At 38.5% G+C, this 26,783-nt stretch overlaps 1 protein-coding gene across 1 annotated transcript in view; it reads right to left on the reverse strand.

Annotated features, from left to right (window-relative positions):
* THSD7B (thrombospondin type 1 domain containing 7B) overlaps nt 1-26,783 on the reverse strand; it is a 1,055,806-nt gene that overhangs the window by 266,504 nt on the left and 762,519 nt on the right. The window contains exon 14 of the mRNA XM_069574436.1: nt 15,293-15,556. Coding sequence (XP_069430537.1) covers nt 15,293-15,556 — 264 coding nt within the window. The remainder of the gene's footprint in view (nt 1-15,292; nt 15,557-26,783) is intronic.

Raw genomic sequence — 26,783 nt, forward strand, 5'->3', positions numbered from 1 at the left:
CTGAAGATAGTGAAGGACAGAGCAGCCTGGCATGGTTCAGTCCATGGGGTCTCAAAGAGTCAGACACAACTTATTGATTGAATAGCAACAACCTGATGATAAAACTAACATCTAATCTAGACTGTTGATAAGAATAACATGAGTTAACAGAGAGCATTTAGAGACAGGTATAGCCTATTTTAAATGTTCAATAGACGTTAGCTCTCATTATCAGGGAACAAACAAATAGCACAAGCATGTGGTTCAGCAGTCCCACTACCGGGCATACATACAAAGAAAATCAAATCAACGTGTCAAAGAAACATCTATACTCCCATGCTCACTGCAACATTACTTACAATAGCCAAGATATGAAAACAATCTATCAGTCCATGGATGAATGATAAAGAAAATGTGATATATACAAACAAGGAAATATTACTCAGCCTAAGAAAGAAATCTTGCCATTTGTGACAACTTGGAGGGTGTTACATTTTGTGTTGCTGGCATGCTTGGTGGTGCCGGACTTTTTGCAACTCCAGGTACTGTAGCCTGCTAGGCTTCTCTGTCTGTGGAATCATCCTGCCAAGAATACTGGAGTGGGTTGCCATTTCCTCCTCCAAGGGATCTCCCCAACCCAGGGATCTAACCCGCCTCTCCTGTGGCTCCTACATTGGGAGGCAGATTCTTCACCACTTGAGCCACCTGGAAGCCCTGGAGAGTGTTATGCTAAGTGAAATAAGCTAGACACAGAAAGAAAAATACTGCATAATTTCACTTACATGTAGAATCTAAAAATAGTTGAACCAATAAAATCAGAGTAGAATGGAGGTTGCCAGAGGTTACAGAGTTGGGGCAGTGGGGAGATGCCGGCCAAAGGAGACGTTTCATTTGCACAGGAGGAATAAGCCCTGGAAATCTAACGTACAACATGGTAGTTAATGATATTGTAATATATACTTGAAATCTGCTGAGAGTAGATCTCAGTTATTTTTACCATACATGTAAAAAAATGCTAACTATGTAAGGTGATGTATATGTTTATAAGCTTGACTGTGGGGATTATTTAACTATGTATATCAAAACATCAAATTGTACACCTTAAATATATACAACCTTACGTGTCACTTATACTCCAATAAAGGTAAAAAAAGTAAGAGGGTTATATACTCTAAATGTACATCAAAACAAGCTAAATAATTATATTCATACTTCAGGAACACATAGACTTCAATATAAACAGATGTAGAGAGGGCTGGAAGGTTATAAATTAAATATGAGGGAAGCTAATAGGACTGGAGATACTGAGTGATAGGGGAAATTATAAAACTAAATTAAAAATAAAAGAAGGATGTACATGGACTGAAAATGAGAGAATGCAGCATCTTAGTCAGATCCTCTCTCCAGGAATTTTAAATGAGAGACACAGAGAAGACGGTAGATACAGAGGAGGAAGGGAAAGGCGAGGTTGTCAAGCAAGACTCAGCAGACCAAAGGCACGTTCATGAAAATGAGTCATACTGCGGGGAACAGAAGCAAAGAGTAGAACTGGCCCCACTGTATGTTTCCTCCTGAGGTGGAGGGGATTCTCTTTGCTCCCTTACCTCTCCACATACCTAGCAATGAGCCCTAAGACCTGAGGTTATTTGTTTGTCCTCATCCTTTGAAATTAAAAATAGCCTATTACTACATCTGCCTGATGCTAGGGCATACATGACAAAGTGCTTTGGTTTAACCTGAGACATAAATTATAAAAACACTGAAAACTACTATAATAACCTTCAAGATAACTGTTATTTTTGTCCTGCTCAAAGCCCCACAGGGGACAATTGCTGGAACAGAAATGGGAAATATGGTGTATTTAATATCTTTGTGCCTAAAATCCACTGTTCCACCCCTTTGTATCATGTCAAGAGTTTGAAAATTTTTTAATATTTTAATTTCTTCCAATGAGATAAGATATCAAGAGTAAGGTGTGTGGGCCTTGAGATTTTATTCCTGTTAAACAAGTGTTGTAAAATAATAAAAGCAAAGCCCTGAGCAGATTGCCTATATATAACATGCATTAAAAAAGCTAAGATCTTAACCTTAATCTTCCCCGATCATGGCTCCAATATCCAAGAAAAACCTACCAAACTTGTAAAATTAACTGATTGCTACTTACATAGATGACATAAGTGAAAAGGAATAGAAGAGAAATCGGGAATGAAGTTCCTGGGACTTAATAGTCTTAGATATGAGGATAAGGACCTTAGGGGGATACAGATGGTACTATTTTTTGTTTGTGTGTTTGTTTGTTTGTTTCCTAGAAGAAGCCTTTGGCAAAGAAGAGGAAGGAGAATATAGAAAGTAAAGTGCCAGTAGTATAGATACTGCTGAAGATATTAACTGAGTATTTTTGGCTAACAAACTCATAGAGGAGGACAAGGCAACTCACTCCAGTATTCCTGCCTGGAGAATTCCGTGGACAAAGGAGCCTGATGGGCTCCATAGGGTCACAAAGAGTTGGTACACAACTGAAGTAACTTAGCTAGCAGTAGCAGGCTTAGAAATATAATAGACGTTTTAGCAAACAATTAAGTACAAAGAGGAGAATCAAAAAATATTTTGCAACTCGCATGAACTATAGGAATTTAAGCCAAATTTGAAGTAGAAGGAAAAAAATGGACAAGAAAAGTATAAAACTGAGTACAAGACTAAAATCAAGGGTAGAGGAGGCTCAAGTTTTCATAAAGAAAATAATAGCACTGGGGGACTTCCCTGGAAGTCCAGTGTTTAAGACGTTGCCTTCTAATGTAGGGAGTGCAGGTGTGATCCCTGGTTAGGAAACCAAGATCACACATGACTCCTGGACAAAAAAATCAAAACATAAGATAGAAGAAACAATGTAATAAATTCAATAAAGATTTTTAAAATTGCCCACAACAAAAAAACAAAATCTTAAAAAAAGAGTAGGTAACAGAACAATAACTGAAGAACAGTAATTGTAGCCAATATTATCTGTAGACCAACACACAGAATATGGAAAGCAAACACAGTAAAATTAAAATGTGGATTAAATTAAGGTAGGAAATATATTCCACAGTTAATCCCTATGGTGTCTGACTGGGCTCCTGAATAGCATCACTATATGAAAGGAACAATGAGCTGTTAAGGAACCCACCCTCACTTGGCTCTGTGCAGCTTGGCCTGGGATTCAGGTCACTGAGATTCTACCTTCTCCCAGTCTGGCTAGAGTTAGTCAAGAGGAGATTAACATAAAGCCATGGCAGTGTCCAATTCTGGCAAAAGCCCATAAATATATATTAAAGAGTAATTTGGTACTTTAAAATAGAAGTGGGTATTGGGCATCAAAATGAGCTCGTGTGCATGCATGCAAAGTCACTTAGTCATGTCCTACTCTTTGTGACCCCATGGACTGTAGTCTGCCAGGCTCCTCTGTCCTTGGGGATTCTCCAGGCAAGAATATTGGAGTGGGCTCTCATGCCCACCTAACAGGGAACCTTCCTGACTTCAGGATCAAACCCATGTCTCTTATGTCTCCTGCACTGGCAGGCAGGTTCTTTACCACTAGCACCACCTGGCTGAGACCAATTCAGAGAAAGCTATCTAATATCTTTTTGTTTTTTTTAATAGATTACTAGACTAGTAGAGAAGAAAGGAGAAGATACCATAGGTAGAAAACAATATACCACCCCCCACCAAATCCCTCCTGCCACCCTCATAAACAACTAAAAGGAGCTGGATGAATTTCTATAGTTACCCAATGTTGATTAATGGATCAGGGCCATCCTGAGGGATGGCTCCATGTAGCTGGATGCTGAGGGGGAAATGCTTGGCTCTTTTTTATTTAGCATTTTGATTAACACCTCAGATCAAGACACAGATGGCAAGCTTATCAAATTTGGGGATGATATAAGGCTGAGAGTTATAGCTAATATGTTGGATGTCAGAATCAAGATTTAGAGAGCTTAACAAGCTGGAATAATGAGCTACAGCTAAGAATATGAAAGGCAGCACAGTGGGAAGCATAGTTTTGCATTATGGTGTCCAAAAGATAGCTGAACATATATACTCAGAATAGGGTTCAAAATGTTATAGCTATTCCTAAGTAACAGACTTCAGAATTTTTCTTAATGCAAACTAAAAATATATCAATAGTCACTATATATTAAATTAAACATTTAATTAAATTTTAATGTAAACTTCACCTACCAAGAAGTATTTCAGATGGTTTACAAAACAGAACCTGCACAAAAATACTATTAAAATGGTCCAAAGAATGCAGAAAAATAGAATATTAGGAATATTGTACTTTCATGTATACAAAAGACATTATCTGAGCATGTACTCTGGCTGAAAGAGTATTTTTTGCCTATTGGACATTTATTCTTCAAATTTTAGATCCTAGAATGGCCTTCTCTGATTCCCCAATTTAAATGATGCTCCCTTTCACTATTCTTTTAGAGTATCCTGGTCATTTGTCATACCATTTAGGACAAATTGAACTTATATATTCTGTGTTTGTATTTTCTTAATCTCTCGTCACTAGACTGCAAACTCCATGAAGGCAAGGACCAAGTACTTTGTCTAAAACTGTGTAATCAAGGTGTAGCACAGTACTTGACACATAGTAGATTTCAATAAATAAATCCTGAATTAATGAATAATAAGCTAAGAACTGGGGACTAATAGTTTGGAAGAAGAGATGTCAAGAGGTAAGGTCTGGAGTGCCCTGGTGTACCCTGCTGGTCTAGTGGTTAAGACTCCCTGGTTCCACTGCAAAGGGTGTGGGTTTGATCCCTGGTGGGGAAACTGAAGTCTTGCATGCCTTGTGTGGCCAAAATAAAGGTAAAGTCTAATATGAATAATGTTCTACATGAAAGTATGACGCTGTTTCTGTGAAAATATAGAATTGGTCTAGGGAACTTGGGGAAAAGCTCTTTGAAGAAATCAACTTGATTTCTGGCTCACAGAGATGAACAGGAGTTCACTTTGGAAAGAAAAAGACACCAGACCAAGGAAAGAACACGGGCAAAGGAATGAAGTCACACAAGGACAGAAGGCGCGTGGGAAACGGTGGGAGGAGTCCAATGTGGACGGGGCATATGGTACAGGAAAGGAGGGGCTGAAAGTGACACTGGGACATCTTGAGCTCTCTACTGTCATTTAACCACTAATTGCCAAAAGGAAACATATTGAAGAAAAATAAGCACAATAATGAAGAAACTAGAAATTGCACATGAGTCAGAACACAAAGCACTCTGGATAACCTGGAAGATAAAACATTAAAAATGTATTGATATTAATATGAGGGACATTACATATATTTTCAGATTTTGGAAGTGATCTTAGGCAGACAATATTTTAAATCTATTTTAATTGAATAAAGTTAATTTGGAACCAATGAAGGAAGGCATTTTGATTTTAAAAAAATTAAAATCTTTGCCATTTTTAGAGCACTTCAGCTGATTGTTACAGTAATATACTTCTAATTGGTGAGAAGATTTAAGTAGAAGGAACATGACTCTTCTATTACCATTCCAAATAAAAATATTTCTTAGTCTAAAGGGGGTCATCACTTTCACCTGTCTGTGTCATCAGTATCACCTACGTTACCACCTATAAGCTATTCTAAAATCTATATTTCAAAATTGTAACTAGAGAAATTTCCCTCTTTGACTTCAAATATTTTCAATTGTGTGGGTTTTTCACATCTCTATTAATTGTTCTGCTCAGTCCTCAAACTGTTCAATACTGTTTTCCACTTTCTACTCTCAAGGTTGTACCTTACTCTTATTAATGTCAACATCCATCACTGACCTAGTTTTCAAAAGTTCTCCCAACTCTGCCCTGTTTCCCCAACTTTAATAAGTGTTATCCCTCCTGACTTTCAAATACTTTCTCCTCTTCCCCTCCCCATGGACTCTCATTTTTCATTCTCACAGGGGCTACAGCAACCCTCTTCTGACAATTTCTCTACCTTTCTCTTTTATCTAATCTAACCTCAACCCTGCAGCCAGAAATACTTTGCTAAAATAAATACAGAACCCTAGCACAGCCCTGGTTAACAACCCTACTTTCTAAAGCAGCAACGCCTTGAGAATTTGGGATTTGAAGAATCAGTAGGAGAAAGGTAGCATCAGGACAAGGACTTCTGGGTTTCTCTTACCCTCTGGCAATCTTATCTATGAGGCAAATTCTGCGACCCACAGACTAGAGGCCACCAGTCTCTTCTGTCCATGGGATTCTCCAGGCAAGAATATTGAAGTGAGTTGCCATGCCCTCCTCCAGAGGATCTTCCTGACCCAGGGATTGGCGGGCAGGTTCTTTACCACTAGCACCATCTTGGAGGCAGCCTGTAGGAACCATCTCTTAATGAGTATTTCAATGAGTATATCCTAGGTATCAGTACTTCATTCCTCTAACTGCCAAGCTAATTTGAAATATATATATGCTATATTTTATTTATCCATTTATTAGCAAGTGAAAATATGGGGTGTTTCCACATTTTGGCTTTCACAAGTAATGTTGCAAAATATTTATGTTTTATGAGAATACATGCTTTCATTTCTCTTGGGTGTATATTTCATTTCTGTTGGGTCATATGGCAAACTCAGTGTTTATCTTTTTTAAGGAGCTGTCAAACTTTTTCAAAGTAGTCTCATTATTTTACATTCTCATCAGCAATGTATGAAGATTCCAGCTTTTTTACATCCTCACCAACACATTGCCTTTTTGACTAGTGGATATGAAGTGACATCTGATTACAGTTTTGATTTCCATTTCCCTAATGACTAACAATATTGAGCATCTTTTCAGAAGTTTAAAAGCCATGTGTACTTAATATATCTTCTCTGGAGAAATGCCTGTTTAAATTCTTTGACCATTTTTCAACTAGGTTGTCTTTTTTTATTGCTGACTTAAAAGACTTTTTTCTAGATGCAAATCTATTCTTATCAGATACACATTTGCAAATATTATCATCCATTCTTTGAGTCTCTATACATTCTATTTGCTTTCTTCAATACATTTTAGCCATGATATTTTGTCTAATAATTTGCAGATTATGGTATCAACTGTTCACATATAAAGCCTATTGTGCAGACACTACACACAGGAAAGAAAAAAGAAAATAACACTTTGTGAATGGTTCTAATACTTGAGAAGTTTCCAATTCTTTTTCATTTGCACATCTTTAAAAGGTTTAGTTGCAAAAATACAACAGCCTTAACATATTCTGGTATGCTAAATAATGGCCCCCAAAGATATCTGAATCTAATCTCTGAAACCTCTGAGTGGCCCCTTATATGTGAAAAGAGACTTTGCAGGTGTGATTAAATCAAGGATATTGAGGTGGCAATATAAATCTGGGCTATCCTGAGTGCCCTTACAAGAGGAAAAGAGAGACTGGGACAGAATTGACATTAAAGAAGTAATAAGACACCAAAGCAGGATGCTATATCACTAGTTTTGAAGACAGAGAAAGAGGCCATGAACCAAGGAATGCAGCTCTAGAATCTGGAAAAAGGTCAGGAAATAGATTTCCAAAAAAAAAAAAAAAAAAAGGAAATAGATTTCCCTCTAGGTGCTTTGAAGGGAGTGAGGCTCTGACTACACCTTGATTTTGACTCAGTTATACTAATTTTGGATTTCTGACATTTAGAAGTATGAAAGAGTAAGTGTGTCATCTTAAGCAACCAAGTTTGTGGTATTCTTAGATCAGTCATAAAAAAATACATATATGTACATGAAAATTCTTTACACAGAAGCATAGATTTATATTCTATGTTTTGTTCATTACAAGTATGTATGATGCCCTCTTTGCCAGGTGTTTGTGACAACACAGTAATGAAGTAGACACAGTCCCTCCCTCCAGGATGCCATTCTCCTCTGTGGCAGGACAGACTAGACATACAGCAGGTAAAATATGAGAAGTACTAGGATTGGGGCCCTGTTTTTCTAAGGGATATACAGCAGATATACTTAACTCCTAAAAGGTTCTAGGATTTGAGAAAGAACTGACTAGCAAGATTGCCTAGAATTTCCCAGAAAGGGTAACATTTCTAACCTAAGTCCTGAAAGGTTACTAGGAGTCTACTAGAGAATTAGGTTGCAAGGGAGGAAAATTAAAGTATGTATGTAGAGAAGGCAAAAGCCTCATGAGAAGGAATGGCATGCATTGAGACATGCAAGATTCTAAGATGGCTGGGGTTCAGCATGGGAAGGAAAAAGGATGAGGTTTCAGGGGTTCACAAAGGGCAAAATCATGAAGGGTCTCGTATGCCACACTAAGTGGCCTGGGCAGTCAGTTGACAATGAGAATTTTAAAACTTATGGCAGTGATCATCATACCGGCCTATGGGAAAGATTTTTCTCATTGAAAGGAGACCAAAGGGTGGTGGAAAGAAGGACTGAGTAAGGCCAGGTGGTGGTCCTCACTGCCGTGGATCTAAGGGAAAGGTAAGAAGTCTGAGCAAGTCAGGGAGAACCACTGGAATAGAAAAACATGGATAGAGGATCAAAACATCTCTAAGTAGTGATTTCATATGAATTTTTATAGCAACATTCACAGGAAAAAGGAAGCAAAGGAAGCAAAATCTCAACATAGAAAACAGAAGCATATCCATCTTGTCAAACTTAAATTTATTTGCTAAGGAGTAGACACTATTATTCCTTCTTAAGTGATGATTTGAAGAGCTTTTCAACATTTGAAAAAACATACAGGTGCAGAAGATTTAGGAAACAGGTCATTTGGCAAAAGTTGCAGATGACTAAAGAGTTGCTATTTCCTTCTGCAAGAGATGTAATTACTCAGTCTCTCTGCCTGGTGGACTCATAAAGGAGAGCTCACAATACTTTTAAAAGTTCGTCCTATCTTTGATACACACAACTCTTTGCCAGGACATTTCATAAAACGCTCTTTTAAACAATTCAGTTAATAAAGATGTAAATTTCAGTCTCCTGTCTTGGCCAAAATAAACTAGCTCATAAGTAGTTGAGCTAAATCTTTTCAATAATATAAAATTCAATATAGTCATGTTAGGGAAAGCACACTGATTGAAGCCGCCCACCCTGGCCAGGCACCATCGTAGCCATTTGCATGAGTTGTTTTATGATTAGAGATCCTGATAAGGAATATGGAACTAATAAGCCACCACCAACCAAGAGAGTTCAGGAAAGGTCGAAAGGAGACACTGCATGTCCGTCCACTTCCCAGAATCCCTCTCGCTAGCATCCATCTTGACTGAGCAACGTGTGTGCCACCAGGAAAGACTCTGAATTAGAATAATTGGCCAAAGACCACCCGGGAAACTAATCCCATCACCGTAAAACCCGAGACTGCGAGCCACGTGACAGAGCTGTTCTCCTGGGGTCTCTCACCCTGTTGCTCTCCACCTGGGTGCCCTTTCCCAATAAAATCTCGTGCTTCGTCAGCACAAGTGTCTCCTCAGACAATTCATTTCTGAGTGTTAGACAAGAGCCCAGTTTCAGGCCCTGGAAGGGGTCCCCCTGCATGCAACTGTCATAGAAACCAAACTTTCTAAAAGTACTAAGATTAAATTCACATTTTATCAGTAACTGCAAGTACATGATGGAGAAGGCAATGGCATCCCACTCCAGTACTCCTGCCTGGAAAATCCCATGGACGGAGGAGCCTGGAAGGCTGCAGTCCATGGGGTCACTAAGAGTCGGATACGACTGAGCGATTCACCTTCACTTTTCACTTTCATGCATTGGAGAAGGAAATGGCAACCCACTCCAGTGTTCTTGCCTGGAGAATCTCAGGGACTGGGGAGCCTGGTGGGCTGCTGTCTATGGGGTCACACAGAGTTGGACACGACTGAAGCGACTTAGCAGCAGCAGCAGCAGCAAGTACATGATATATTATTCTTTAAATCACAAAGATTTCTTAGATTATTGTGCTTTGTTTGATATCCATACCTCCTTTTATATAACAGCAAATTAGTTGAATTGTTGTACTAGGCTTAAGTTGCAGATGCCAAGTTATTTCTGGGTGAAATATTAATGAAGATAATTAACTGCCTTTCAAACTCAATCATAATTTATCTGGAATCAAATATGAAACAAATTCCATTTTTACTTTATAATCTGATGAATTAAAAATTTTTTCACATAGTTCTCACTGGATCACTAGGAAAATTGTTTTTCTTCATTTTTCCCATTCTTTCAAAAATATTTCTTGTCTATTGGTAGCAATACAATTTCATTCCAGTACAATTAGGACTCCCCCTAATCCCAAACATTTTTTAAGGGCAAAATAAAACAAAATATTCTAGTGTTTGTCTGGCCTTGTATTTTACAGTCAGCTTCTCTGTGGCTCCCTATAGACTATACTCAGCTATTCTATCCAAACAACTCTTAATACACACACACACACACACACACACACACACACACAAAACTTTTATCAAAGCACACATGTTGCCTCTGGTCATATCTAAACTCACCTTTTCATTCATTCAACCAACATAACTGACAGTCTATTGTGGGCCAGATCCTGTGTTAAGCCCTGGGGATGGAGAAATGAACTTGAGTCAATACACCTGAATTAAAATGAACCTGATTCAATAAACAATCAGGTTAGTAAGAGAAACAGAAAAGTATATGGCTAAAAAAAAAAAAAACCTAAATATATTGATAAAGGAAAAAAAGGAAGATCCTCTCACCTACCATGGAAATGGAAGTAGGAAAAGTGCTTCCTGGATCAGGCATCACTTTGTCTTATCCCAAAGGAAGAGGAGCCTCATGAAAGGAGGAAAAAGAGTGTGCCAGGTGGAATACATAGTCATGGAACTTCTTTAAGGTCCTGTTAAGGAGCTGGTGCATGCAGAAGAGACCAGGAGAAACTGCCAGAGAGCACTGGCATGGTCACATGTCTTTCAGTGTGATGACTGATGGCTCTTAGTGAATAGTAGATATCAGGTGGTTAAGACAATATTGTAACATCTGTCACTGGTTGTAGCAGACAGCAAGAGGAAAAGAGAAGCTTGAGAAAATGCTTAGGAGGCAAACTTATTAAGACCTGATGGTCTAGTTGTGTATTTACAAATATGTTTTAAATACCTACTAACTTTCAGGCATCATTCTAGGTGCCGTGGATATAGCTGAAAAGAAAAGTAAAAAATAAAGAGCAGTTCTTTCTTTATTGGAATTTTACTATTTAATCATAGGAGAGAGAGATAAAGTATTTTAAAAAATAAATGCATAATATTTTAGTTAGTAATTAAGTACCATGAAGAAAGATAAAGACCAGTAAGGGGAATAAGGAGCTTCCCAAGTGGCATTAGTGTTAAAGATCCCATCTGCCAATGTAGGAGACATAAGAGACATAGGTTCAAGATCCCCTGGAGGAGGGCACAGCAACCCACTCCAGTATTCTTCTTGCCTGGAGAATGCCAAGGACAGAGGAGCCTGGAGGGCTACTATCCATGGGGTCTCACAGAGTATGACACAACTAAAGCAACTTAGCACACATACATGCATGGGGAATAGGAAGTGATGAACAGAATGATTTATTACAGGAGTTGCACAAAGATTTGTTATGAGCAGAGGCGGGAATGAAGGAAGGGATGAAGGCAGGACATGGGGAGAGAAGAATGGAGGATGTTGAGGTGTGGGGGTGCTTTCATGTCCTATTCTTTGAAAATAATATCACTAGGATAAGAGACATAACTGGAAGTAACTTTCCTAAAGTATCATTATTTTGGCACATTCTATTCTGTTGATTGAATTAGGTAATCATCCAGGCCTGTTGTCACACACAGATGGGAATTAAATCCAACACCTTGACACTAGACAGTGATGGAACTCAATAGCAGCAAACATCTGCTGACAGGATACAGACATAAATTCCACTCTTAAGTGTTCTGTTTGTTTTAAATGAGGCATAATTTTAATACTGGTCCCCTCAATGATATTCCTAAAGACAAAGAGACCTGGCTAATATTATCTGTGGTTTGAATATTCCATAAAATCCATTAGCACAAGTATTTCAGAATTTACTGAATTGTGTTGCCCACAGCTATATGTACAATCTATGTGCCCGTCAACAGATGAGTCAAAGAATTTGTAGTGTATATAAACAAGGACTATTATCCAGCCATGAGAAAGACATTCACCATTTGTGACAATGTAAATGGACCTAGAGGATAGTACACTGAGACAAGTCAGACAGAGAAACACTATATTATATCAACTTATACATGTAATCTAAAAGTGCCAAACTCATAAAAACAATAAAATGGCAGTTTCCATGGGATAGGAGTGGAGGGATAAGGCAAGGTTAGAATAATTTTTTTAACAGTATGAACTTGGAATGAATAGTAAAGAAGCCAAAGAGATCTAATGCACAGTAATGTGGACAACAATATAGTCTTATAACCAAACTTACTGAGACTAGAAGTATTCCAAACACTGAAAAGAAATGATAATTATGTAATATTATATGTGTGTATCATCACTGCAATTGTAATATTACAACCTACAAATATATATTTTAAATTTATTATTATTATTTTTTTTACTTTACAATATTGGTTTTGCCATACTTCAACATGAATCCGCGACGGGTGTACACATGTTCCCAATCCTGAACCCTCCACCCACCTCCCTCCCCATACCATCCCTCTGGGTCATCCCAGTGCACCATCCCCAAGCATCTGTATCCTGCATTGAACCTAGACTGGTGATTCATTTCTTATATGATATTACACATGTTTCAATGCCATTCTCCCAAATCATCCCACCCTCTCCCTCTCCCACAGAGTCCAAAAGACTGTTCTATACATCTGTGTTGAATTAAATTGTACACCTTAAATTCATGCAATGAATGTTATACATCAAATATATTGCAAGAAAATTTTAAAAATAGACCACTGTGTATACTAAGGGCTTCTCAGGTGGCTCAGTGGTAAAGAATCCACCTAACAAAATGCAGGAGGACTTGGGTTTAATCCCTGGGTTGGGAAGATCCCTTGGAGAAGGAAATGACAACTAACTTCATTATTCCTGCCTGGAAAATCCCATGGACAGAGAACCTGGAGGGTGTCAGTCCATAGGGTCACAAAAGAGTCAGATACAACTTAGTGACTAAACAACTGGAGTGGGTAGTCATTCCCTTCTACAGGGGATCCTTCCAAACCGGGGATCAAACCAAGGACTCTTGAATTGCAGGCGGAAGAATCTTTACCATCTGAGTCATCAGGGAAGCCCTAAACACAACAATGTATTTTGTGTGAAAAACAAAATCAGAGTAAACCAACTCTAGCTTTTCCCAAATGGGTCCGTTATTGTCTGTGATGTGTTTAATGTTTATGAAAGTAAAATCACTGAATACAAACCTGCAGACTAACTCAACAGGCAGTGCAGTGACTGTGCTAACTGAAAATTATTAAATCTTAAATTGCATTCCTATTATGAGCCAGGTATAGCCTAAATAAAATAAGCTGATGCACTACCAATATAGAATAAAGACAAACTGTCATTTACTTGTGTGTTAAAGTGAATTCAATTTGTTATTTCTGGTATTACTGAGAAAACTTACTAGAATATAAAAACCTTGATGATAGTGACCAAAATCTATCAATTTAAATTTTTTTAGAGTTTACCACTAAAACATAAATTCTATTTGTACCTTCTATAAAATCCCTAACTTCTTTAGCTTTTGATTGCTTAAAGGTAATTAAAAACCAAAAAATAGAGCAGGAACTCAATAAGCTCCGTTGCTATCAGTAGTCAAAGTCTCCTCCATCAATATTTACACTAACTGAATTTAAGCATCATTCCTTTCTCTGTTCACCCATATCTTCTAAATTAGTCAAGGTTAAAAAATAATAAAAAAGAGACTCTTCTCCCCGATTAAAGTTTCAAAAATACTTCCAGCTTGCCTAATTTCTTTCCTATAGTTCTAGTCTTAATTTAGGTGTACTTACAGTTAGAAGTGGACATGGAACAACAGACTGGTTCCAAATAGGAAAAGGAGTACGTCAAGGCTGTATACTGTCACCCTGCTTATTTAACATATGCAGAGTACATCATGAGAAGCTGGGCTGGAAGAAGCACAAGCTGGAATCAAGATTGCCGGGAAAAATATCAATAACCTCAGATATGCAGATGACACCACCCTTATGGCAGAAAGTGAAGAGGAGCTGAAAAGCTTCTTGATGAAAGTGAAAGAGGAGAGCAAAAAAGTTGCCTTAAAGCTCAGCATTCAGAAACTAAGATCATGGCATCTGGTCCCATCACTTCACGGGAAATAGGTGGGGAAACAGTGGAAACAGTGTCAGACTTCATTTTTTTGGGCTCCAAGATCACTAAAGATGGTGATTGCAGCCATGAAATTAAAAGATGCTTACTCCTTGGAAGAAAACTTATGACCAACCTAGATAGCATATTCAAAAGCAGAGACATTACTTTGCCAACTAAGGTCCATCTAGTCACGGCTATGGTTTTTCCAGTGGTCATGTATGGATGTGAGAGTTTGACTGTAAAGAAAGCTGAGTGCCGAAGAATTGATGCTTTTGAACTGTGGTGTTGGAGAAGACTCTTGAGAGTCCCTTGGACTGCAAGGAGATCCAACCAGTCCATTCTAAAGGAGATCAGCCCTGGGATTTCTTTGGAAGGGATGATGCTAAAGCTGAAACTCCAGTGCTTTGGCCATCTCATGCGAAGAGTTGACTCATTGGAAAAGACTCTGATGCTGGGAGGGATTGGGGGCAGGAGGAGAAGGGGACGACAGAGGATGAGATGGCTGGATGGCATCACGGACTTGATGGACGCGAGTTTGAGTGAACTCCGGGAGATGGTGATGGACAGGGAGGCCTGGCATGCTGCGATTCATGGGGTTGCAAAGAGTCGGACACGACTGAACTGAACACATTGTACTGTACAATATTAACTTTTTCATTGGTATTTTGTCAACATCCTTATAAGACACTGAAGGCCTGATGCCTTCTATATAAGTGATTAAAGCACCAATTAACGGCATAAAATATATTCATTTGTGTTGGGCTTTGGCTTTCTCAGAGTAAGCCTGTGCTCACACACGAAAGCAAGTGACCAGAGGTGAAGTATAGAGAGCGGTGAGTCAAATATCCCAAACACTCACATTCCAGATAACCAGTGGATATGTGCATTTCCTATATTCATACTTAATGAGAGGCAGTGTGTTTTCGACAAAGGAAAACTGAAGCAATTACTAAGAAACAAGGTTATGAGTTCTAGACCTGGGACACACACCCTGGGCTATATGTCAGTGTCCTCATGGGTTACTCCTCGCCCATTTCCTTACCAGAACTGTTGCAGTGGACAGGGTCAACAGGTCTTCCATTTTTATCAGAGCAGGCTACTGCTCGAAAGCGCAGGCCTTCTCCACATTCTTTGGTGTCTCCTTGTAGCCGCAGTCCTCTATGAGGCTCCTTTCTGCTTTCAGGAAGGATGCAATCTGACCAGTTTCCATAAGGATGAGATGTAAACACATCACAAGGACACGGTTCTGTTTCCACTAGAGGGTACAAGTCAGCATCGTGGCATTTCTCCTTCTTTCTGCTTTTCCCTGTTCCAACAAGAGACATGGATGTGTTAATTTCACATCTGTTGTTTTGTTAAGTTGTTCACATTTCAAAGCTCTTAGGCAATTAAGTCAAATAAAATAAAGCCTTTCTTTTTTTTTTTTTCACTTTTTTTTTTCCTTTAACACAGAAGTAAATCCTAGGACAATGAAGCAATTCCCATAGCAACTGTGAAATTTAAGTTAACTGGGGGGAAAAAAGGCTTCATGTTGGAGAGTGGCAAAACATACTTAGAAAAAAATTTGCTACAGTGGCTTGACAACTAGAAAAATTCTTGTTGATTTATATTGATGTCTATAATTTGTTGATAAAAACTGACTACCTTGTCTCCATTTTCCTTGAAAGTAATGGTTTCCAAGGAAGCGAATAAAATGGTGTAAGTATAACTCTGCCTTTTTTTCAAGTAACTTTTTAAAAAATAGCTTGTTTATTCAAGGAAAAAAAATTATATCCTCCCAGACAATGGCCTTGGAGTTAGCCTGGCTGTCACCTGGGGTGTGGTGGGCAGAGTGTAATTTATTTTGGTTCCTGTTACCAGGAATTCAGAAATGCTGACAGAAAAAAATATATTGAAATAAATGCTCAATGCAAGTTGGGTAATTTAATCTGAGAAAAAGATATGACTTGCACTTTGAGAGACCTTTTTAACTTAAAGATTTTAGAATATGACCTTACTTTACCAGTTGGCTTTGATGGACCTTTCAGGTGTAATCCCAACTTTTGAGTAATGACAATGCAAAGTTATTTTTCAAAGCTGTGGGTACTTGACAATTATGTTTAATGGATTCTAAGACCCTCTGTAACTTGACGCAACTTTGCTACTAACACACTTCCTCTAGATTTTTAAGTTCTCCTAGATATAATAATTTCACTTTGTTTCTTCATTAGTGGGCCATTAGTGAGAGTCATGGCTGGTTATTTTAAATAGTAGGGAGCTTTATTAATCTATTTCCAGTCTTAAATGGCTGTTTTGGAAATGCTTGCTATAAGCTGATAATAGACTACTTTCTCATTGTGAAACAGTTTACGTTTGCTGTGTCACTCAGTCGTGTCCAACTCTGCAATCCCATGGACTATAACCCGCCAGGCTCCCCTGTCCATGGGGATTCTCCAGGCAAGAATACTGGAGTGGGTTGCTATGTCCTCCTCCAGGGGATCTTCTCAGCCCAAGGATCAAACCCAGGTCTCCCTCATTGCAGGTGGATTTTTGACCCTCAGAGTCACTAGGGAAGCACATGAATACTGGAATGGGTAGTCTATCCCTTCTTCAGTGGATCTTCCTGACCCAGGAATCAAACCTGAGAGCCTATGTTGCATGCGGATTCTTTACCAGATGAGCTATCAGGGAAGCTCCAGAAGTTTACATTACACACAACAATTCTACAGTTGTCACCTGGAGGACTAGCTGTATCTCTTCTGTGATGCTTCTGGACACAATAAATAAGGATTCCTATAAGTTCTGAAAGATCTTGTAGAAGCTTTGGACACATCACTGTCTCTCTAGGGTGATATACTTCTTGCATCTACCATTAGGGCCACTTGCTGAGAATAAGTTTGAGAAGCACTGCCTCTGTCTCTGCTGTGAGCATTTACTGCATGAGAGATGTATCAGTGGGTGAAGAGGATCAGCACCTTCTTATCAGCATTCAACATACCCAAGTATCTGGTGCTTCTCAAATGTCCAAAAAGTAGTTTTCTCCATCTCTTATATGTCCATTCTCTTCTCAACACACTTAACTCTAGATTTTTAGTCTACCTATGCCTTAAAACTGCTAACTCTCGCCAAAGTAATAACATCCTGACTATCTTTTACTTTTTATCTTTCAGACTTGATATTCAATGATAGCCTTGGAGCATTGACTACACCATCATTCTTGAAATATCCTTTCACACCTTAGCTTTCTGTCCCTCACCTCTGCTTCACACCCCCACCATCCTTCTGGGCACATTTTTTTTTCATGTATTTGTTGAATTCTTCTCCCTCTGTACCTCTCTTAACTGATGGGTTTCCAAAGGCATAGCCTTAGACTCTCTTTTCTGATCCCCACAAAGAGCATAATCCTCTGTACCCCTTATGTCCCTAATTATTATCTTCAGCCCAGATTTCTTACTCAAACTTTGGGGCCACAGACTGGAAATCTACACCTAAAGGATCAAACTCACCCTGGCAACAGCCGTACTCACTCACTCTGACCATCATAACTTTTCCTTCTCCTTCTATATTACCCAGTTCTACCAATACTCATATTCAGCCCTCCACCAAATTCCCAGCTTAAATCACTATACTGGCTCCTTTCAAGATTTTATTGCCACCGTAACTCACTCCCTTCAATCTTTTCCCAGCACTTCAACCAGGACCAACTTACAAAGTTAGAAATCTGATCATATCATTCATCTACTTAAAACTTTCCACGGGCTTACCACAGTTCGTGGAATAAAGTCTAGACTCTTCACTTTGGTCATCAAAGTTCCATAGGATTGGGTCTGTGGATTTTTGTCTCACAACTATGCTGCACCAATCAGCTTGTGTCAAGTTAAAAATAATACTGAGTATTTTTAGTATTGAGTATTCTAAAAGCCACTCATTTAAGTTCTGGTCTTTGCATGTTCTATTCCAGGAAGGTCACCAGTTCTACCCTCTCTATATAGCCTATTTAATGACTACCTGTCCTTTAGGTCCAAACTGGGATTACTCCTCCAGAAAGTCATCCTTGAACACACTCTTTATCTCCGTTCTAGAAGAGGTATTCTTCTGTACTTGGGTAGCATCTGATGGGCAGAATGCTGGCTCTCCAAGAATGTTTACATCCTAATCCCTAGAACAACTAAACGTCTATGGCAAAATAAACTTTGTAGATGTAACTAAGATTATGGATGTTGGGATGAGATCATTTTGGATTATATGGTTGGGTCCAACATAATCACATGAACTCAAATTCAGAGAACCTTTCCAGGTTGAGTAGAGTCAACTGTGATAGAATACTCAAAGGGATATAATGTTACTGAATTTCAAGACTTTGGATGAAGAAAACCATAACGAAGGAATGTAAGCAGCTCCTAGAAGCTGGGAAAGAAAACATGTTCCCCTAAACCTTCTAGAAAAAAAAAATCCTATCTTGACAACATCTTGTTAATAGTCCTATAAAATCTCTGACTTCAGACATAGAGAAATGTAAGGTAATAAATTTGCATTGTTTTAAGTCATAAAATTTGTGATAATTTGTTACAGAAGTAATAAACACAAAAACTAATAAGTACCCAATACAACAGCTATTGTAGCAGGTACTACACTATGTTGTCACTAACCATACCAAAATTACCTAAATTATACTGGAAGCTCTTAAATTAAAATCAACTCTATTTCTTTGTAGAGCTCCAAGGTCTAGCATACATAAATGATAAAAATTATTCCTTGAGTAATTGAACAAAGTTTTCTAAAAAGGTGAAAAAAAAGGAAAACATAAGAGAGAGAAAGAATAGGAATAAGGAAAATGTTCATGTACAATGTAACCAAGTTACTGGCAGAATATTCTGTAAAATATATGCCATCTCTATGTTTGTGATATCTTTCTCAATTACATGGGATCACTCTTTGAAGAAGGCTTTGAGCAAATTAGTTAATGCAGAGATAATTCTCACAATAAGAAACAAATTATCAGTTGTCCTTAACTTTGATTGGAAAATTCTGAAAGAGATGGGAATACCAGACCACATGACCTGCCTCTTGCAAAATCAGTATGCAGATCAGGAAGCAACAGTTAGAACTGGACTTGGAACAACGGACTGGTTCTGAATTGGGAAAGGTATACGTCAAGGCTGTATATTGCCACCCTGCTTATTTAACTTTTATGCACAGTCCACCATGAGAAACACTGGGCTGCATGAAGCACAAGCTGGAATCAAGATTGCTGAGAGAAATATCAATAACCTCATATATGCAGATGACACCACCCTTATGGCAGAAAGTGAAGAAGAACTAAAGAGCCTCTTGATGAAAGTGAAAGAGGAGAGTAAAAAAGTTGCCTTAAAGCTCAACATTCAGAAAACGATCATGGCATCAGGTCCCATCACTTCATGGCAGATAGATGGGGAAAAGGTGGCTGACTTTATTTTTCTGGGCTCCAAAATCACTGCAGATGATGATTGCAGCCATGAAATTAAAAGACGCTTACTCCTTGGAAGAAAAGTTGTGACCAAATTAGACAGCATATTAAAAAGCAGAGACATTACTTTGTCAACAAAGGTCCATCTAGTCAAGGTTATGGTTTTTCCAGTAGTCATGTATGGATGTGAGAGTTGGACTATAAAGAAGGCTGAGTGCCGAAGAATTGATGCTTTTGAACTATGATGCTGGAGAAGACTCTTGAGAGTCCCTTGGACTGCAAGGAGATCCAACCCGTCCTTCCTAAGGAAATCAGTCTTGAATATTCATTGGAAGGACTGATGTTGAAGCTGAAAATCCAACACTTTGGCCACCTGATGTGAAGAACTGACTCGTTTGAAAAGACCCTGATGCTGGGAAAGATTGAAGGTGGGAGGAAAAGGGCACCACAGAGGATGAGATGGTTGGATGACATCACCGACTCAATGGACATGAGTTTGAGTAAACTCTGGGAGTTGGTGATGGACTGGGAAGCCTGGTGTCTACGGGGTCACTATGATTCAGACACAATGAGTGACTGAACTGAACTAACTTTGATCACATTCTAGTCATAATCAGTATTAATCTTTGGATTTAGAACCAGGTAGTATTTTAACAATATTTTAAAAAATCAATCTCCACTACAACTCTGAAGACATTTTCCACCTTAAATTAGAAATTTATAACTTATTCTACAAAAACACAAGTCTACAATATTTAAAAGGTATTAGTTATCCAGTTATTTTGAATATATCATTATTTAGTAACCTAGGTAGATTTTTTATTTTTTAGACTGATAATTTACAGTACTGTATAAGCAACTGCTTTAGTTATCACTAAATCTAAAACTTGTGATTATCTAGTCTGCATAAAACACAGAGAACACTCAGATATTAAACTGAAGACTCTAGTTTAAAAAATGGAAAAAGGAAAAATAAACACCTTAGATGGTCCCCTATACAACGGAGGGCTTGTATTCATGTTTGTATGCTTCTCTGTGTGTGTCTATGTTAGAGAATAACATTGCTTTATAGTCTATGCCCATGTTTGTTAATACTATCATTCATGTTTGAGATTGCTTATTATATTTACTACCAAATTACATGGGAGAAACCAAAATACAAGCATTAGTATCACAACAATAAAAATAAGGCTTCAGAAGTGCACATTTTTCACTACTTATTTTTCTACCAAAGATATGGCAAACAAAAGAAGAGCAAAGAGTATTTTGCTCTCTATCCAACTTTACAAAGATTAACCCACTGTAGTTGCTGACTGAGAGTGAACTCAACGTTTCAGACAGAGGAAATTAAAGACAATGACAGAATGCTTGTAGTTTGGACAAACAGACCCTTAGACAGTTACATGCATTTCAGAAAGAATTATAATAAATCACACTTAACATCTTCCAAAGATCCCCTGGAGAAGGAAATGGCAGCCCACTACAGTATTCTTGCTTGGAAAACCCCATGGACAGAGGAGCCTGGTAGGCTACAGTCCATGGGGTAGCAGAGTCAGACACGACTGAGTGATTTCACTTTCACTTTCAATATCTTCCAATACATAGAAAAACAATACAATTACATTGTGATTTCTGTTTTTTTGTGACTAGCAGTAAGTTTCTACCAAGATGCATGCTAACTGCTTTACCAAACAAGAAGTTCAGTTCAGCTCACTCAGTCGTGTCCGACTCTTAGTGACCCCATGGACTGCAGCATGCCAGGCCTCCCTGCCCATCACCAACTCCCAGAGTTTACTCAAACTTATGTCCATTGAGTCGATGATGGCATTCAACCATCTCATCCACTGTTGTCCCCTTCTCCTCCCACCTTCAATCTTTCCCAGCATCAGGGTCTTTTCAAATGAGTCGGTTCTTTGCATCAGGTGGCTGAAGTACTGGAGTTTCAGCTTCAACATCAGTCTTTCCAATGAATATTCAGGACTGATTTCCTTTAGGAAGGACTGGTTGAATGTCTTTGCAGTCCAAGGGACTCTCAAGAGTCTACTCTAACAACATAGTTCAAAAGTAACAATTCTTCAGCGCTCAGCTTTCTTCACAGTCCAACTCTCACATCCATACATGACTATTATTTTTTTTTCTCTTATCTTTATTTATTTATTTTAGTTTTTTATTTTTTAAATTTTAAAATCTTTAATTCTTACATGCATTCCCAAACATGAACCCCCCTCCCACCTCCCTCCCCATAACATCTTTCTGGGTCATCCCCATGCACCAGCCCCAAGCATGCTGCATCCTGCGTCAGACATAGACTGGTGATTCAATTCACATGATAGTATACATGTTAGAATGTCATTCTCCCAAATCATCCCACCCTCTCCCTCTCCCTCTGAGTCCAAAAGTCCGTTATACACATCTGTGTCTCTTTCCCTGTCTTGCATACAGGGTCGTCATTGCCATCTTCCTAAATTCCATATATATGTGTTAGTATACTGTATTGGTGTTTTTCTTTCTGGCTTACTTCACTCTGTATAATCGGCTCCAGTTTCATCCATCTCATCAGAACTGATTCAAATGAATTCTTTTTAACTGCTGAGTAATACTCCATTGTGTATATGTACCACAGCTTTCTTATCCATTCATCTGCTGATGGACATCTAGGTTGTTTCCATGTCCTGGCTATTATAAACAGTGCTGTGATGAACATTGGGGTACATGTGTCTCTTTCAATTCTGGTTTCCTCGGTGTGTATGCCCAGCAGTGGGATTGCTGGGTCATAAGGTAGTTCTATTTGCAATTTTTTAAGGAATCTCCACACTGTTCTCCATAGTGGCTGTACTAGTTTGCATTCCCACCAACAGTGTAGGAGGGTTCCCTTTTCTCCACACCCCCTCCAGCATTTATTGCTTGCAGATTTTTGGATCGCAGCCATTCTGACTGGTGTGAAGTGGTACCTCATTGTGGTTTTGATTTGCATTTCTCTAATAATGAGTGATGTTGAGCATCTTTTCATGTGTTTGTTAGCCATCAGTATGTCTTCTTTGGAGAAATGTCTATTTAGTTCTTTGGCCCATTTTTTGATTGGGTCGTTTATTTTTCTGGAATTGAGCTGCATAAGTTGCTTGTATATTTTTGAGATTAGTTGTTTGTCAGTTGCTTCATTTGCTATTATTTTCTCCCATTCAGAAGGCTGTCTTTTCACCTTGCTTATATTTTCCTTTGTTGTGCAGAAGCTTTTAATTTTAATTAGATCCCATTTGTTTATTTTTGCTTTTATTTCCAGAATTCTGGGAGGTGGATCATAGACAAAGAAGGCCACTACATAATGATCAAAGGAACAATCCAAGAAGAAGATATAACAATTATAAATATATATGTACCCAATATAGGAGCACCACAATATGTAAGACAAATGCTAACAAGTATGAAAGGGGAAATCAACAATAACACAATAATAGTGGGAGACTTTAATACCCCACTCACACCTATGGACAGATCAACTAAACAGAAAATTAACAAAGAAATGCAAACTTTAAATGATACATTAGATCAGTTAGACCTAATTGATATCTATAGGACATTTCACCCCAAAACAATGAATTTCACCTTTTTTTCAAGTGCTCATGGAACCTTCTCCAGGATAGATCACATCCTGGGCCATAAATCTAAACTTGATAAATTCAAGAAAATTGAAATCATTCCAAGCATCTTTTCTGACCATAATGCATTAAGATTAGATCTCAATTACAGGAGAAAAACTATGAAAAATTCCAACATATGGAGGTTGAACTACACACTTCTGAATAACCAACAAATCACAGAAGAAATCAAAAAAGAAATCAAAATATGCATAGAAACTAATGAAAATGAAAACACAACAACCCAAAACCTGTGGGACACTATAAAAGCAGTGCTAAGAGGAAAGTTCATAGCAATACAGGCATACCTCAAGAAACAAGAAAAAAGTCAAATAAATAACCTAACTCTACAACTAAAGCAACTAGAAAAGGAAGAGTTGGAGAACCCCAGAGTTAGTAGAAGGAAAGAAATCTTAAAAATTAGGGCAGAAATAAATGCAAAAGAAACAAAAGAGACCATAGCAAAAATCAACAAAGCCAAAAGCTGGTTCTTTGAAAGGATAAATAAAATTGACAAACCATTAGCCAGACTCATCAAGAAGCAAAGAGAGAAAAATCAAATCAATAAAATTAGAAATGAAAATGGAGAGATCACAACAGACAACACAGAAATACAAAGGATCATAAGAGACTACTATCAGCAGTTGTATGCCAATAAAATGGACAACGTGGAAGAAATGGACAAATTCTTAGAAAAGTACAATTTTCCAAAACTGAACCAGGAAGAAATAGAAAATCTTAACAGACCCATCACAAGCACGGAAATTGATACTGTAATCAGAAATCTTCCATACATGACTATTAGAAAAAGCATAGCTTTGACTAGACAGACCTTTGTTGGCAATGTAATGTCTCTGCTTTTTAATATGCTGTCTAGCTTGGTCAAAACTTTCCTTCCAAGGAGCAAGAGTCTTTTAATTTCATGGTTGCAATCACCATCTGCAGTGATCTTGGAGCCTCCAAAAATAAAGTCTGACACTGTTTCCACTGTTTCCCCTTCTATTTGCAATGAAGTGATGGGGCCGGATGCCATGATCTTAGTTCAGCCCTAAGCCAACTTTTTCACTCTCCTCTTTCACTTTCATCAAGAGGCTTTTTAGTTCTTCTTCACTTTCTGCCATAAGTGTGGTGTCATCTGCATATCTGAGGTTACTGATATTTCTCCCGGCAATCTTGATTCCAGGTTGTGTTTCATCCAGCCCAGCGTTTCTCATGATGTTCTCTGCATATAAGTTAAATAAGCAGGGAGACAATATACTGCCTTGACATACTCCTTTTCCTATTTGGAACCAGTCTGTTGCTCCATGTCCTGTTCTAACTGTTGCTTCCTGACCTGCATACAGATTTCTCAAGAGGCAGATCAGGTTGTCTGGTATTTCCATCTCTTTCAGAGTTTTCCACAGTTTATTGTGATCCACACAGTCAAAGGCTTTGGCATAGTCAAGAAAAGAGAAATATATATTTTTTTTGTTTTGGAACTCTCTTGCTTTTTCGATAATCCAGCAGATGTTGATAATTTGATCTCTAGTTCCTCTGCCTTTTCCAAATCCAGCTTGAATAACTGGTAGTTCACAGTTCACATATCGTTGAAGACTGGCTTGGAGAATTTTGAGCATTACTTTACTAGTGTGAGAGATGAGTGCAATTGTGCAGTAGTTTGAGCATTCTTTGGCATTGCCTTTCTTTGGGATTGGAATGAACACTGACCTTTTCCAGTCCTGTGGCCACTGCTGAGTTTTCCATATTTGCTGGCATATTGAGTGTAGCACTTTCACAGCATCATCTTTCAGGATTTGAAATAGCTCAACTGGAATTCCATCACCTCCACTAGCTTTGTTCGTAGTGATACTTCCTAAGGCCCACTTGACTTCATATTCCAGATGTCTGGCTCAGGTGAGTGATCACACCATCATCATTCTCTTGGTCGTGAAGATCTTTTTTGTACAGTCCTGTGTATTCCTGCACCTCTTCTTTATATCTTCTGCTTCTGTTATGTCCATACCATCTCTGTCTTTTATTGAGCCCATCTTTGCATGAAGTATTCCCTTTATGTCACATATAAACCAGCTTTCACCATTTCCTCTTTGTAGCAGTTCCTTAGAGTTATCTGAGAGGCTATCTCCTGGGCAATAGTTCTCATTCAGACCTGGGATAAAGCCTAACTCACAACATGAGTGTTGTGCATTTGTCTTTCAGTTGAAAATTTTGGTGACCACTAAGGGACTCAGAATATACTTGTCTCATTTGCCTGAACTTTATTTGGGGCCTTGACCCCCAGAAAAGGCCCTTTGTGCTAGTATATACCCTCAGGGAGTCTAGACAACTGGGTAAGCCTCTCCTAGGTTTTGGATCTCCTGTGTTGGTTCACATTTCTTAAGGTTTTTTGTGTGTGTGATTGTTAAACTCCTTGCCATGAAGAGTAAGTTTTCCTTCAACTTAGATTCAAGAAGAGGTAACTAGGTTATCCAGATGAAAGACAATGGGAAGATTTTGCTCTATTAAAAGCCACTTGAGTGGGTTACTCCAGTTGAGAGAGGCTGGGAGGTTGCTCAGTTGAAATACACTGAGTAGTTTGGACTGGATGATTACATAGGAGTATTGATTGGCATCTTTTCTTGAATACTTTAAGCAGAGTTTGTCTGAATAAATTACCATGTGAGTACTTTCAGCTCCAAAGATAAGAGACATAGCTTTTCCCAACCAGTTACAGCTTTCTTAGTCAACTGGGAAACTTATGACAGCAGCAAGGGCAAGCCCTCACGCCATGCAATGGTCCCATAAGGAGACTGACTCATTAATTCAAAGAAATTTGTTTTGAGGACACATATAACATTGGTCATTCAGTGTTCCAAATATCCATGGAAATTTTATACAGCCAGAGGGAGAAACAGACTTTTGAAAGAGGTGAGATAAATCCAGGGTGCTTCCTAGAGGTGTTAAGCCCAACAGCATACCAGCCCACCATGCAGTCTTTTATTCTGACAAACTGACATTGAAATGGTTAACAAAGGCTTCAAAGCAGAAGAAAAGTGGTGTCAGATAAACCTTTGACTCATACCCTGCCAGGTTCATATATATATAGGAGCTTATACTTGCAAGTAGTTTGGAAATTAAGAAAACTTCATCCTGAAAAAGGTCATGATGGGACTCTCCTGACATTGCAACAGTGGCTTTTACATATGCAGTTAGAGACAAAGCTGGCTTTATATAATATTCTTTCAAAATTCTGACCCTAAGGGAACAAAAGTTCTTCTAGGAAGAGCTTACAATGATCTCCCTGAGTCTTTGAGATGTAAATGTTCTACCAGGTCTCAGAAACTCTTATCTGCTGCTGCTGCTAAGTCACTTCAATCGTGTCCGACTCTGTGGGACCCCATAGATGGCAGCCCACCAGGCTCCCCTGTCCCTGGGATTCTCCAGGCAAGAACACTGGAATAGGTTACCATTTCCTTCTCTAACGCATGAAAGTGAAA

The sequence above is a fragment of the Ovis canadensis genome, chromosome 2, assembly GCF_042477335.2.
Source record: "Ovis canadensis isolate MfBH-ARS-UI-01 breed Bighorn chromosome 2, ARS-UI_OviCan_v2, whole genome shotgun sequence".
NCBI classification, from domain to species: Eukaryota; Metazoa; Chordata; class Mammalia; order Artiodactyla; family Bovidae; genus Ovis; species Ovis canadensis.